This window comes from Penicillium verhagenii (genome assembly GCF_028828195.1).
Source record: "Penicillium verhagenii strain IBT 33310 chromosome Unknown utg000008l_segment0_segment0, whole genome shotgun sequence".
NCBI classification, from domain to species: Eukaryota; Fungi; Ascomycota; class Eurotiomycetes; order Eurotiales; family Aspergillaceae; genus Penicillium; species Penicillium verhagenii.
This window is the reverse complement of record NW_026643172.1, coordinates 2674806-2689490: the sequence shown is the minus strand read 5'-3', so window position 1 is coordinate 2689490 and position 14685 is coordinate 2674806. Positions and strand designations below refer to the sequence as shown.

At 48.5% G+C, this 14685-nt stretch overlaps 4 protein-coding genes across 4 annotated transcripts; 3 read left to right on the top strand and 1 right to left on the bottom strand.

Moving 5' to 3' along the window:
* Window positions 1-164: 164 nt before the first annotated feature.
* N7466_008983 (sulfatase domain protein) lies at window positions 165-2949 on the bottom strand (the record flags this gene model as incomplete). The annotated part of the gene is made up of 2 exons (XM_057168372.1): window positions 165-2508; window positions 2624-2949. The coding sequence occupies 2 exons, from the start codon at window positions 2947-2949 to the stop codon at window positions 165-167; spliced, it is 2670 nt and encodes an 889-aa protein (XP_057019003.1).
* Window positions 2950-3495: 546 nt separating this feature from the next.
* Window positions 3496-4671, top strand: N7466_008982 (uncharacterized protein; the record flags this gene model as incomplete). Its single annotated transcript, XM_057168371.1, has 1 exon — window positions 3496-4671. The coding sequence occupies one exon, from the start codon at window positions 3496-3498 to the stop codon at window positions 4669-4671; it is 1176 nt and encodes a 391-aa protein (XP_057019002.1).
* Window positions 4672-5527: 856 nt separating this feature from the next.
* N7466_008981 (cytochrome P450) lies at window positions 5528-7268 on the top strand (the record flags this gene model as incomplete). The annotated part of the gene is made up of 4 exons (XM_057168370.1): window positions 5528-5735; window positions 5821-6142; window positions 6192-6405; window positions 6468-7268. 4 exons carry the CDS (start codon window positions 5528-5530, stop codon window positions 7266-7268), a joined length of 1545 nt encoding a protein of 514 aa, XP_057019001.1.
* Window positions 7269-11692: 4424 nt separating this feature from the next.
* On the top strand, window positions 11693-13049 carry N7466_008980 (serine/threonine-protein kinase; the record flags this gene model as incomplete). The annotated part of the gene is made up of 2 exons (XM_057168369.1): window positions 11693-12290; window positions 12406-13049. 2 exons carry the CDS (start codon window positions 11693-11695, stop codon window positions 13047-13049), a joined length of 1242 nt encoding a protein of 413 aa, XP_057019000.1.
* Between the last annotated feature and the right edge of the window lie 1636 nt (window positions 13050-14685).

The following is a 14685-nucleotide window of genomic DNA, read 5'->3' as shown; positions in this document are numbered from 1 at the left end:
TCTGAATATTGACCGCGAAAAGATGTAGTATGTACGCTGGGGATCAACCCCGACGCTGGATGTGTGGGGTGTCTGGAGAGACTGGCTCCCGAGGTCGGGAGCTTTAACCTCCTCAAGGTGATACATAGTGATTTCGAAATAACCAAACACATTCCGAAACGAAATCACTTATCTGCACCATTTGTAGGATGGAATCGGTATCGAGCCCAGTTCTCACCAACCCACCAATTGGTAACATATGCCGCCTCGAAAAGCCACTTTACCACGTCCTCATCGTACTTCTTGTTGATCACAGCGGCCAAATCCACAAGATCGAACCTGGAAATTGGCTCTAGTTCGTGCGGATCGGTGCTCAGATCCGAAAAACGCCACTCCACGTCGTTGACGAGGGGGATGACCAGTCTGTATTGTGGTCGCGCGGCGGATCGCACGGCAAGCCATGAGCCACCGGTGTTCATGACTGTGTACTGCCAGTCTTGAATGCCATCCTGCTCTTGAATGAGCGGGCGGATAAGCGATTGGCCCTCGTACAGGGACAGGATGTCCTTTGCTGGCTTGGTGGAATTCTTGGGGAGAGAGCTGGACTCAATAAGGAGGTCCAGGATCGTGGGGACAATCTGGTCACTGCTGACCGGGGCGGTGATCTCAAGGGCGGGTAGTTGCGGGTGGGCAAGGACGATAGGCACGGCGAAGCTGCCAACGTGCGGATTATCATAGGGCGTGATGCCACCATCATTTGGAAGCGAGAGACCGTGGTCGCCTGCCATCACAAACAGTGTCTCATTTGCGACATCTTTTTCTTCTAGGATGCCGATGATCTCGGTGAGCCATTTGTCTTGGAAACCGACGGCATTGAGGTAGTGGTTGAGATCCTTGTTGTGACCCTTGTTCAAACCGAGAATCTGCTCATAGGTGTTGTTGGGTAGACCCCAGGGATGGTGGGTGGTACCGGTCAGGTGGGATAGGAAAAGACGCTTGTGATCATGCTCGGCATCGTCAATGGCGTCGCTGATATACTCGCGCAGCTCAGTGTCGGCATATCCGTAGTAGTTCACTTCCTCGGATTTCACGGGGTAGTGCTTTGCGTCAGGGCTTTCGATGATCTCCTTGGTGAACTTGTCCTTGAAGCCCAGTACGGGGGTGAGTTGGTCCTGGTTGTCGTAGCCTTCAGTGACAGACTGCATCCAGATTGAATGCCAAGGCCATTGGGTAAAATCGGTGACGTTGCTAGTGATGCCTTGTTGATTATTGAGCATTTCAAAGATGTGGGGCAGACAGGGCTGGTAGATGTGGTGCTCCCACTCGCGGTTGAAATCAGCAACCAGCGGGGACACTCCGCAGAGGGTGCCAACTAGACTCTTCAGGGTGTAAGTGGAAGTCGTGTAAGCATTGCTCGCGCTGATACCACCATAGGCATTGCGGTCTGTATGAAGCGTGTCATTTCTCTGAAAGCCGGAGGGAAAGCCGGTCAAAAACTCGGCCGTGCGAGTGAGATTGGCAATGCGATCTTCAACCTCCTGGGGAATTTCGTTGTCGTCATAAGTTTCAGCGATGCGATTATACAGAAAGGAGTCCTTGCGCACGGGGAAGGTGTCTGCACGGGCACTTTCGAGCTTGAGCAGAACCACATGTTTAATCTTGACGCTCCCATCGGCAAGGACACCTTGAATGGACTCCAAAATTGGCTGCTGGAGATTGGAAATGTGAAGAGGATTTGTCTTTGGATCGTAATGAAGAGACTCATTGACGTTGAGATTAATCTTCCAGTCCTCAAATCCTGGAACAGCGTCCTTGGGTATCCATTCCCAGGATGGTGGGAGATTCAAAGAATTCTTGTGAGCTAGATAATTTTGCTGATAAGGCGGTAGGCCGGAGATATCGACCGGAGAATTCCGATGACCACCTTCAAAGAATGAGGCCAAGGGTAAGGTTCCGGACAGATATAAGTAGACTGGCTCTGACGGACGGACTGAGCGTAGAGTTGCAGCCAAGAATACGAAACCGAGCACCAAAACCCTGGGTATTAAACGGTCAGTAGACCGGTGGTTCTTGGAGGCACTGGAACTAGCATTGCTGCTATGAGAATCGAGCAAGAAGTCATCTTCCTCATCTTCGTCCCCGGATTCGTTTAGATAGTCGTCTTCGAGGTCGAATTCCTCGTATAGTCGGGGATCGGGTAATGATGTATGTGGCGTCCGCTGATTTTGGAGGCGTTTCAACAACGGCTCCACAAAGCCCACACACGGTCGCAGTCGCGTTAGCAAGGAGCGGAAGGGCCACGCCAAGACATGTAAAACGCCACCACCAAATTGATGAATGGGTCGGGCTGTGAAAAGGGCCGCTGCCACCAGCAGGGCCTCTCCAATTAAAAACCCGGTTAGTCCGGATAGTAGGGTTCGGAGGGCAGCGGCATCCCCAGTGAAGCTTTTGGCCTGGCGCCAATGGATCTCAGCGCCCGTAAAGACGTAGACGGAGAAGTTGGCGGCAGCCATTCCCGACACAAGTATACTGCATTTTCGTGTCAGATAAAGGAATCTTCTTGTTCGGCAGAGTGTACTGAATCCTCGACAAGTTTGCAACAAGGGAAAAAAAAGCAGTAAAGGGGGGGCACGTGAGAATTTACCTAAACGGGAGAACAATAAGTGCGCATGTCACTGCAATGTAACCAGATGTCTTTTGCACCAGAATGCGAAATAACAAGAGGATTGCAACATCTTGAAAGAAGAAAGAAGGCCCCCAGATAATGAATTTGCGTAAAGGAAGAGAATATAAATGGGCGAAAAGATGAAGCAATTTAGTACAGAATAAGGACCAAAAGGCTAAGGCGTAGAAATATCGTCTCGAAAAGTCCCAGAAAACCTCTAGAACTTCCAGGGCTCTAGTGGGAGATTGATAAAGCTGGTTGGCTTGGTGGCGCACATAATTCACCACTCCGGCCACCTTCTTCATGATGGGAATTGCATTAACAGATTTCCACTTCGACGAAAAATGGGAGAGAACTGAGGAGAGAGAGGAGAGAGAGATTGGACGTGTCAGAGGAAGAATGATGTGCTTTGGCCTAAGAATCAGAACACACGCGAGCCTTAGCCAAGTCAGGGTCTCTGTGGATTCGATCTCTCTGTTGGATTATATTGGTTAAGATCCACAGGCCCCCCATTCGCCAAGATTGCCAAGCTCGCAGCCAGCGACGTTAAAGGCGTGATTTCATCACTCGTTTCCAAGAATATCTCCTATCTCTCCGGTTTCGAGATTCTCGCCGTCAGCCCCGGTTTAATTCTCCTTTTTTTCATTGGCGAACGGAGAAGGATTCCCATGTCACATCTGCAACTCCAAAAAGTTGGCGTAGGAACCGCTCTCGTTCTCGTTTGTAACCACGGTTCTCCACTCGTATAGGGAGGAATCCCTCTCCCCTCCCGAGTGGCAAAGAAAGGTGTTTCCTTTCCCCCTTTTCCATCCCCTGATCCAGAAATATAATCATATCTCCAAACCTGAATCATGTTGGGGGCCTTGGGCTGGATCCCGTTGTTGTTCGAGCCGTTGGCCGACTGGTACATTCCACCCATCCAACCCCAAGCCCGATTACGGCCCGAGAACAAACCCTGGCAAAACATCATCACAGGTGTATATGGACACCCACCTCTCCTCAAGATCCATGACCGCACCGGCGATGTCAGTTGGAGTTTCCGTCGCGAAGATGTTGAGCAGGAACTCCCCCCGAACATAAAGCGATGCTTGTGGGGAGGCGCCAATGACGCGACCGACATGAAATACATGCGCGACGGTTCCAGCGTCGCCGCCATATACAGTGACCTCGCCTTGGTCGTCAACCATACCCCCGATGACCCGACACGCGATAAGAAAATCACATGGGCCACCTGCCGCGATAATCAATACCTGTGGAATGCGCACAGCGTCGAACCCCTCCCCAATAATCTCCTTGCCGTCTCCACAACTGGGCAACGGCCCTGGGATGGTATTCTTGTATACAATGTTAGTCTCGATAATCCGCTCGTGGATGAGCCGCCCGTCTTGCAGAATATCACAGGTCTACGCGCCATCCACGGTATGATCTGGGATGAGCAGGGCCAGATGTTATGGGCGACCGGCACCGACGCGGCCGCCGATGGCACAGATCCAGTCCCTGCCCACGGCACTATAATAGGATACCCGTTCGATGCGGCGACGGGTGAACTGCGCAAAGATGATCGGTATATCTACCGTCTTCCCAATGCGTATACCATCGAAACCGAATGGGGCAAAGGATACCCATGGTGGGCCGGGCCACACGATCTCGTGCCGGTACCTAATCAGCGTAAATTCCTCATCTCAGAAGATCGGGGCTTGCACGCCTTTGACATCGAGACGGGCGAATTTTTCGCCGAGTATCAAGATGTCCAGGACATGTTTATGCAAGGCTTTGAGGTGACGACCGATGATCGTCACGGAATAAACCACACAGGTCAGTTTGAGGAGCTGCCGCAGTCAGATCTGAAGAGTTTCAACCTGGCGCCGGATGGCAGCTTTATTTATGTGCAGTCTCTCTGGACTAAGTTCCGTGGCTTCCATACCAGTTTGGTGGTAAATGGTGCACGGCGCAAGATCAACTTGGGCGATGAAATCTATCGGTCGCGTTGGTTTGACGACATTGAGGGATGGCCTAAGCCGAAGTAATCGTTTGGTCAGTTTGTGTTTTTTTCCCCCCAAAAAAAGGCTGAACCCTGTTGTGTCGGCGGGGTAAGCTTCGCCATAACATACTCCATCTGTTGCTCTTCCAGATTCCACTTGGAACTTTGCAGGTCAGCCGAAATATAATAGACTGGATCAGGGCGCGGGCTCGCTCAAATCTAAAAACTCAGAAATTTGCAATGCGTCTGCCTAAATGACGCGACTCGTTCCAACACGTTTTCCCGTAAATCTTCATGGCGATTAGTCTGCTTTTGACTTGAGGCTAAGCCTCGCGACATGTCAAAGTTTCATTATGGCGTATCAGGGTCCAGGGTCCATGGACCCTGACCCACTCTCACTCTTCAATTGCATAGCATGGCGTGCTTGGTCGGCTTTGGATGCCTCATCACGCAATGGAAATGGCCAGGTAAGCACATACAGAAGTGCGATGAACAATCAAGTTCCAATTTAGTAGCTGTTGTGCATTCAATGTTTTCTTAGCTGTTTCCCAGCTTTAGGGTTGTTGATTATATAAATGGATTGCTCCTTAGGGAAATTCCTAATCGTATTTGAACTTCATTCCCGCCCGGATACGAGCACTAATATGTCAGATCTGAACATTTTCTTAGGTCATATTCGATTCAACTAGCACAAGCTTACCAGCTGATTATGTAGCCAATTACACAGCTCGCAAAGTAAGATACATCCATACTAGTAGGTAGTAGATCCCGACAATAACCTTCTTGCTTGGAACCTCTTTTTGTTCACGAACTTACTCCCGACGAAATATCCCAGTAGTAAGTAACGCTTCAACGTTCATCGCCGATCGCTCGTTCTCAAACTAGCTTGCGCCACAACATTCATGGCGTTTCTTCAGGTTGTCACGACCAGTGTTGTCGTGGCCCTTCTTTGGGTGGTCACCGAGTCAATCCGCCGTCTTTTCTTTCACCCTATATCCCACATTCCAGGTCCCCGCCTGGCCGCTCTGACTTGGTGGTACGAATTCTATTACGATGTCATCCTTCCAGGCAGGTATATTTTTAAGATACAAGAGCTCCACCTTGAATATGGTACATTGAGCCTGTTTTTGAGCCCCAGTTGACTTTGGGCTATTGGGCGCTAGAATACGAAGCTAACATTTGAAGCATCATGTAGGACCGATTCTTCGCATCACCCCCGATGAAATTCACATAAACGATGTTGGCTTCTTGGACACGGTCTATTCTGGCTTGAGAGACAAGTATGAGTACCCATTACGGGCCCTGCGAGTGCCTGGGGGGGTAGGCACCACAGCAGATGCCAAGCTCCACAAGTTGCGCCGCGAAGCTCTCGTGCCCTTCTTCAGCAAACGCAATGTTCTATCACTGCAGCATTTGGTTACAGAAAAGGTCGACCAGCTATCTGACATCATCGCAAAACACGCCAGAGAAGCATCGCAAGTTAATCTATCAGACCTTTTTTTTGCATTCTCCAACGAGTGAGTGGCGCGCTTTTTATATCACAACATTTCTGCTAATCAAAACAAGTGTGGTGACCAACTTCTTGTTCGCCCACAAGATGAACGGCCTGGCAGATGAGAAACAGGCAGGTATATCTCGAAATAACAGCAAACAACTGCTTCTGGGGGTCCATATCAATAAACATTTCCCCTGGATCCCGGATTTCCTCGAGGCACTTCCTATCTCTATCAGCAGGCCCTTGATGCCCCCAGGTCTCATTGATATGTTCAACCTGTTTGACGTAAGTACATATATATTAATACGTCAGCTCAAATCTGTTTATCAATTCCTGACCCACGGCAGAGAGTTCGCGAAGAAATCTCTGGTATCATGAAAACACAGTCTGCTGGAACTAATAGAAAAAGCGGCCGAAGTGCGACCGAAAAAGAAGCCGTCTACGAGTCTGTCCTTGTCAACGAGTCCCTCCCGCCCCAAGAAAGAACCTTGACTCGATTGGAGCAGGAAGGCGCCCTTCTCGCCCTTGCCGGGACAGAATCCCCAGCCCTATCCCTCAGCATAATTTTCTACCACCTGCTCGCCAACCCGTCCATTCTAAATAAGCTTCGCGCCGAGCTCGAAACAGTCCCAGCCGACGCTCCATGGTCTCAACTAGAACAGCTCCCTTACCTTATGGCAGTCATTGAAGAGGGCAACCGTCTTTCATTCGGTGTGACGGCACGCATCGGCCGTCGTGCATATGAGGAGCTACTTTTCACTCCATCACTTTATGCCGCCGCCCCTGGCACTGGAAAATCCTACAAGATCCCCGCGCGTACACCGATAAGCATCTCCACACTAAGCGCACATACCGCACATTCCATCTTTCCGGACCCATTTACCTTTGATCCTGAACGCTGGCTGGGGGAGGCTGGTCGGGAGCGCAAACGGTTCCAAATGGCGTTTACCAAAGGGAGTCGTAAATGCCTGGGGATCGAGCTTGCCAATGCTGAGCTCTGCTTGGTTATTTCGGCTTTAGTTCGCTCATTTGAAATGGCTCTTTACGATACCGACGCCAGAGATGTCTCCTTCGAGCATGACTATCAAATCGCGATGCCGAAGACAGGGTCGAAAGGCGTCAGGGCAACCGTCAGATTCAAGGTTTGATTTGAATATCTAACAACAGTGAATCTTTTCCAAGGTTTGCTCATCTGACGATGAAAAGCGCTTCAGTGATGGAGCGGCTTGTTCCATTGGATTAGCTTCTTAAATTTGAGCATCGGGGGGCGCTTGCGATCGAAAAATCCTGAACTACATATTAATGCACACATGCATGCACAGTATGCAAGGACTGTTGTCGAACTCTATAAGATTCTTTTTTAAGGTACATAGTACATACGTAATGAACGAAAAAAGAAACTCAATGCCCTTATTCATTGATACTACATAGTACCTAACCCAGGCAAGGGAATGAAGTGCAGTACCATGCGCGAAAAAAAAAGGAACCTTCATCGCTAAATACCTAATGTCAAATTATGAGGGCAACGAAGTTCCACCGCTTGAGGTCAGAGGTATCCGCGACGACACAGGCGTTGTTATCTATGGACATCTGGACGCTATCTAAATCGAGAAGCTGAATTCAGATACGTACATGGGTATATGATAAGTGGTTAATTGGCGATAGGTACTTGATATTGTGCACTTGTACAAGATATCTGAACCTCATATCTCAAACTTCTCACCGATGCTTACCTAGGGTACACTTACATTTCGTGCGGCGAAACATTTTGAAGGTTGCTGCATGTCAGACGCAGGCTGCATACCGATTTTCAAACGTTCGTGGCAACTCGGATGAGAGAAGCCGTGGAGGCAAACAACCCTGTCATGATCGTCGGCCGTTGACAGGATATGGGAAGGAAAATCAGAAACTTGAATGACCGGAGTTGGGCATTGATACTTTTGAGTCGGTATCATATGCAGGTGGCGATGCAGGGCGGGACTGTACATATGTCTACGACATCATATCCACATTAATCTACACACGACGTGCCGATTATTTTGGTTTGGCCTCAAGGCAAACATTGAATTGATATCCACTGTCATAAACCAAGCCACTATTGACGTAGTTGACTAATCTATTATTGGATAACTCCGTATTCATAGAGTAATAGTGTGAGTAGAAGTTTCTGGTAATTCAAGTTGGTGCCTGGGTCCGGAGTATCCGCACTTAGTCAGAAGAGGCTCAAGGCAACATTGGAAAATGGTCCATGGAATAATCAACACATCATCCAATACTAATAACCAGAGCGCCTTGAGCCAACCATAGCACCTGGACGGCAAATCAATAAAAAGGAAACCTGTTGACACTGGCATGCGACGCATGCAATTTACTCCATACAATGTGTCTGGACTCTGGACGGTAGTGACTCCACGCGTGATAAGAAAACCGGGTCAAACCTTCGCTCGGATCCTACGGAGTAAGTCTAGATCAGCAACCATGAACTCATCCACGGTTGAGAGATGGGAACAATCTGCGCCGATCTCACGACTTGTCTGACCCATCACAAACGTTCACCCGTTAACCACGCCTCGGACCAAGATCCATCCATCCCTTTCCTCGGGCCCGAGCCAAGGAAGGAACCAAGCACAAAACCACCAAACCACCAAACCACAAAAACAAAACCACAAAGACCTCATATAGCCCTTCTACGTAAGTACGGATGCGGAATCGTGCAGCTGATTTCCCATAGCAGGTTAGTGTGCCATGTTGCTCTTCTTCCCTCCCCGCTCTTCGGAAAGGGCCATGTTTCCCGAGACAAAGAGCAAATGGGCAACAAGGTGAGATGGGTAGGAATCCAGGAATGTTTTAGCGTGGATGGGAGCCGATTGGACTGGGTGATAGAAATTGCGTGGCCAGTCAGAATGTTGGTTGACGAGTAGGATACGAGGATTCGGGATGGTCGAATGAAAAAGGGCCAAAGGCAAAAAGGAGGCAGAAAGGGGGAAGGTGAATGGTGGGGTGAGGCTAGCCCGGGTGACGATGCATGGCGTTTCGGGGCCATGCATTTCGATGGGGGATTATCCCGTATATTGGACGCCTTCCAAGGTTGTGGGGGACTTACGTTGACCTGTTGGACATGTGGTGTAGAATTGGTGGTCTGGGATTATAGGTGTGTGTGTGGGTGCTGTGTATACTCCGTACTCCGTATAGCCTATAGGTGGTAGTACAACTGGGGGCTGCAATGTGCGCATGTACTATTTTCTTTGATTGAGTATGTACGAGGACGATAACAGATCTGACTAACCAATTCTGAGTTGGTGGAATGCATTTACGGAGTTTCTACTATTCGTTCACGACTTCACGTACAACCACCAAATAGTTATTATCAGGGATATTCGTAAGTACTACTTTCAGGACAAAGAGAAACCCAGAATAATCTCGGGTTGCAATGGATTGTTCGAAGTGGAGAGTTCTCGAAGGCGAAGATCTACGCGTTCCATGGTTGCCACCACTTTAGTGGCAAAGATATCCGGGAACAGATGAACACCCCCAAGAGTGATGATGATCTTGATTACTCAGGAAATTAGATGATACCATGTGCTGGATGATGTCGAGATGTGTTTTTATTTTGTGGGACCAAGGAGAATGATGATGACTCCTCTTTAGGAGAGATTGCGCCCCCTGGCAGCTAGCATACCGCGCCTTCATGCAGGGCCGATGATCTAAGATGAGAATTTGGGAGCTTAGCTAGCTTGGGGAAGTTATATGGGACCAGTCCAAATCTACTATATACACACTTACCCGTACTACCGAAAACTATTGATCAAGGAGCATGGAACTGGTAAAATCCTAGGTAGCGGTGTGTAAATCCTCGGAAGCAAGCGGTTCAGCTGCATTGCCAATCCTGGGGTGCAGCACAAGAACAATCGATGTGATGCATCGTGTAGATCAGGTGATTCTCACCGCAGGTTGACTGGTTGACTCGTATGAGCTGTCCTTTACGGTTAGTTCCGATCCCGAGACAGAAAATGTACAAATCAAAAAGACCAAAAAAAAAAAAAGCCTTGGGAGTAAGAGTCCCAGCCTTCTCTTTCTCTCTCACTCTTTCTCTGACACAGTTAGGCGCCTATAGGGGAGTCACACAGAGCCATGGATATGCATTGCCCGCCCCCTCTGCCAAACTTAGCAACGTTGGGCCAATCAGTGTATAGTGGGAGTCACAGTTTGTCCAGGGTCTGCAGGCCCGTGCAACAAGAGTCTTCGGGAAAGAGGGATCCACTCGTTCTCGAAAAACATTAACGCCTTGTGAGTTGATTGGCTGGCGAACCCCCTCTCCTGCATCGCCTCACTTTTTTCTTCTTTGTTGGTGGTCAATGCTCTGTTGATGCTTTTTCCGTTAGCTCGCACGGGGCATAATAGAGTTGGGGCGAAAGGATGGGAAAAAAAAAAACAAAAGTATCAGATTACAAGTCCATCACCATAGTGATCCCTAAGCCGTTACGCTGATCCTAGTCCAGTATGGTAGGCAGAAACGTCCCCTGCTACAAGTGAAACGAAACACGGAACACGGTTGGAGAAACGTTTACAGGTTTTGATTATAATTCATGTAAACCTATTATTATTATTATTTTTCTTTTGTTTTTTCTTTTTAAATTTTTTTTCTGATCATTCTTAATGTTTACTATTGTTTAATTTAACTGCGGGGCTGGGCGGTATGGAGACACAAGATTGGCTCCATGTGGGAACGGGATGAAGTGGCGGAGAGGTCGGAGAGTGTCTCGAATCATAATTGCCACAGAATGGAAGTGGGCAGAAGACTTCTTTCTCCAAGGCAGAAAAAAACAAAAAAAAAGGGGGGGCAAGTGACAACAAGAGGAAAAAGGAAAATCGAAAATCCAGCGAACTAAAATGCCAATCAGGACCCGCAGGTGGCGCATGCAAGTTCAAGTTGGAATCAAGTCAAGTTGGTTGCACCGGACGCAGCGAGGCTTATGATTGGGCAGTCCAGCTGCTAGTTTCGGCACTAGCGTAGGCATGCACACACCGCTTCCCACCGCTTCCTGGGCCTTGGAGCCACGGTGGCCTGGCCCTAAATGTCCACATGGGACACTCGACGCATCATCGATATTTTTATCGCCCCCTTCCCCCCCTTTCTAATCCTATACTTCATTCGTCGTTACTTTATTCCTTTTCCATTTGTTTTCTTTAATACTTATATACCCCAAACCCCAAAACCACCCAAAACATTAGATCGGACCCCTTTCCTTTCTGGACCTTGTGCTTACTACTTTTCTGGAATGGATACCTGCCCTTGAATGCCGTTGCATTTTGGACTTTTCAGAACAAGACAATACTTCCCTGGACACAAAAAAAAAGATCCCCGGATTTAAAACTTGGAAATACTTCTTACTACACTCTCTCTACCTTTATCCTAAGGTATCCCTGGAGGAGTTAGTTTTCTTGGATTCTTTTTTTTTTTTTTTTTTTTCTACTATATACCCCCTTCCAATACCTGGACCCGGATCTGGATCTATACGCCTATTACTACTCTACAACCATTGGAACCCACAAAAACTACTATATACCCATCATGTATCCCACCATGCTTCCCACACCACCACCGTCTCCCGTTCCCAGGTGTTTTACTCCAGAGGACCGATTAGGATTTATCTTGGCCAACCGTCTGGAACTCACTGGCATCCTGGGTGTCGGTGCCTATGGAGTCGTCTATACTGCCGTGGACATTCACACCAACATTTCTTATGCTGTCAAGGCACTTAGCAAATCTGGGCTGGATCCCCGACAACTAAAGTACCAACAACGAGAGATTCGTTTGCACCATTTGGCCAGCCAACACCCCAATGTTGTCTCCTTGGTTCGCATAATGGATTCCGTGGATTGCACTTACGTTGTCATGGAATACTGCCCGGAGGGTGATTTGTTCTCCAGTATCACTGACAAGGGAAACTTCGTCTCCAATGACCCATTGGTGAAGAGTGTGTTCTTGCAATTACTGGATGCCGTACAGTTCTGCCATTCCATTGGGATTTACCACCGGGATCTTAAGCCTGAGAACGTCTTAGTGACGGACCAAGGCATGACTGTTAAATTGGCCGACTTCGGCTTGGCCACTACGGATTACATTACCTCGGATTTCGGATGCGGTTCCACCTTTTACATGTCGCCTGGTAAGTACTGATAATGTGCCCTTAACGCCATATGATGAGACTTTTGTTTCTTTATCTCCCCTCCCAATGTTTTCTCCTCCCGGCCCGGACCAACCCTAACTCATCCCCCAAACAGAATGTCAACAGACCAACCCTCGACCCATGTCTTGTTACGCTTCCGCCGCCAATGATGTCTGGAGCCTGGGTGTCATGCTCGTGAACCTGACCTGCGGTCGCAACCCATGGAAGCGGGCCTCGGTCGAAGATTCCACATTCCGGGCATACCTCAAGGATCCTTTCTTCCTTAAATCTATTCTGCCCTTGTCCACGGAGATGGTCTGTATTCTCAGCCGCGTGTTTGACCGCGACCCTGCCAAGAGGATAACCATCCCGGAACTCCGCCAACTGATCGTGGATTGCCCCCGTTTTACCGAACAACCCCCCGTGGCCTCCTGGGTGCCGGACCAGATTCCGCAGGCCGACTACCTGGTCCAGCCCCAGCAGATCCCCTTCGCCCCCCTGGAACCCCTTCATGCCCAACAGTCCGGATCCTCATCGGATTCTTCACAGTATTCCGATTTCTCCGACTCGGCTATCTCTGATACTTCCGCCTTGACCGAAGACTATGGCGACTACGCCGATTATAACTGCATGTCGCCTATGATCTCGCAACAAGTGCAGGTTCCGGACTGCAAGGTTGTTTTCCCCCATCCCATCTGCGTGGACCAAGGCATACCCGCGGATACCTTCACCACGGGAGCGCCCATTATGGTCTATTAAAAAAAACATATTCCCCCTCATGGCCACCAAACCTTTTAACGCAGCTACACGATTTACACGCCTACTTCCACTCTTGATCCGGTGTACGCATCGGAACTTCTTTTGATTGTTCTTTTTATCCACGTTTCGGGACCCTTTTATACCGCTGGTCTCCATCTGGTCTTTTCTCTAAAAGCCACCAAAAACAAGGTCGGCCGAGTCAAGGATCCCACATCCCTGGGACTCGGCTACCGTTCTTCTCCATTCCTACGTTTCTTCCCTGGACATACTTTCCATCGGACGACATTTTATCTACTCAGCGACCGTGACCATATTTGCATTGTCCACTGGATTTTGGGCTTCCGTTTTTCTTCTCCATATACCGGCCACTTTCGATTACTTCCGGCAGATCTGGCTTTCGCTTCTACTGTTTTAATATTTTGCACCACATACCAAAGGGCTGGCTTTTGTTATTTCGTTGTTATTATTTTTCTTTTATTTTTACTTGAAGTTTGGTTCTTGGAAACTTTCTAGCATATATTGGGAGGCACGATTTGAAGACTGTCCCTAGGAGGGCAGATGAACAATACCTTATTCTTTGTTGTTTTTTTGTTTTGTTTTGCGAAATGCGGAGTTTCTTGTGGAGTCGATTACTATATCACATTGGTTGTGATCTTTTCTTGTGAATGCTTTGTTTAATTCCGGAGAGGCTTTCTTGTCTATTTTGTTTCGTGCCTGTTTATGATCTTATGGGTGGTGACTTGATCTCGGATTTTTATTTTTGCATACGTGCATAGATTTATCACGGCATTGGAAAGGATGGGATTACTGGGATTGGGATTTTTTTTAACGATATGATACCAACAATGCGATAAATGCATACCATTTACTACATACAACTTCCAACATGAACTTGACTTTTCGAAACTTGGAACTCCACCTTTTTACCATTTCCCTCTCTTCCTCCCAATCAATTTCTCACTTCCCTCTCAACTTCTACTCTCCCACTCACCGTGCAACGTTGCCCCGTCCTACCTTTGCAATGCAGAAACAGACACCGACTATGCGGGTTGTCTCGTGTGGATGCTGTGGATGCCCGCAGCTGTCGTGCCACACCCATTGCTGCCCAAGTGAGACGTGGGCATGAGGCATACCGCATGAACGAGCACAAACCCTAGAGGGATGGTCGAGGCCATTTCCTCTGCTTCCACGTATTCCTGCGGTCTGGATCTCACAGATGCGCGATCTGCGCTGGCTGATTCGTCACGGCGTTTAGCCTTTGCGCCCAGGTTGTTGGAAGAACCTCATGCTCACTACACTGTGAAACGACTGAGTAACCTTCATTGGATGCAAACTATATCCTTTGCCAATGGAAAGACCACATGTACCATTATCATTATCTTGTACTAGTATCATCTACACCGTTTTTTCCCATTCCCTTCTTTTTTGGTTGCTTTTTTTTTTTTGGAACTAGAGCTTCGTGCTGGAGCTCAAGGTTCGGCTTTGCTCCGCTTTTCTGTGCTCTAGTTCTCCTCCACGGGTCTAGAGTTTGGAAATCTGTCTTCAATGTTCCTACCTAACCACTGCGGGTCCTCTGCAATGTACCTGATTAGGTGTACTGGCTGAGGCGGTATCCACCACAATTGAATTCAATGTG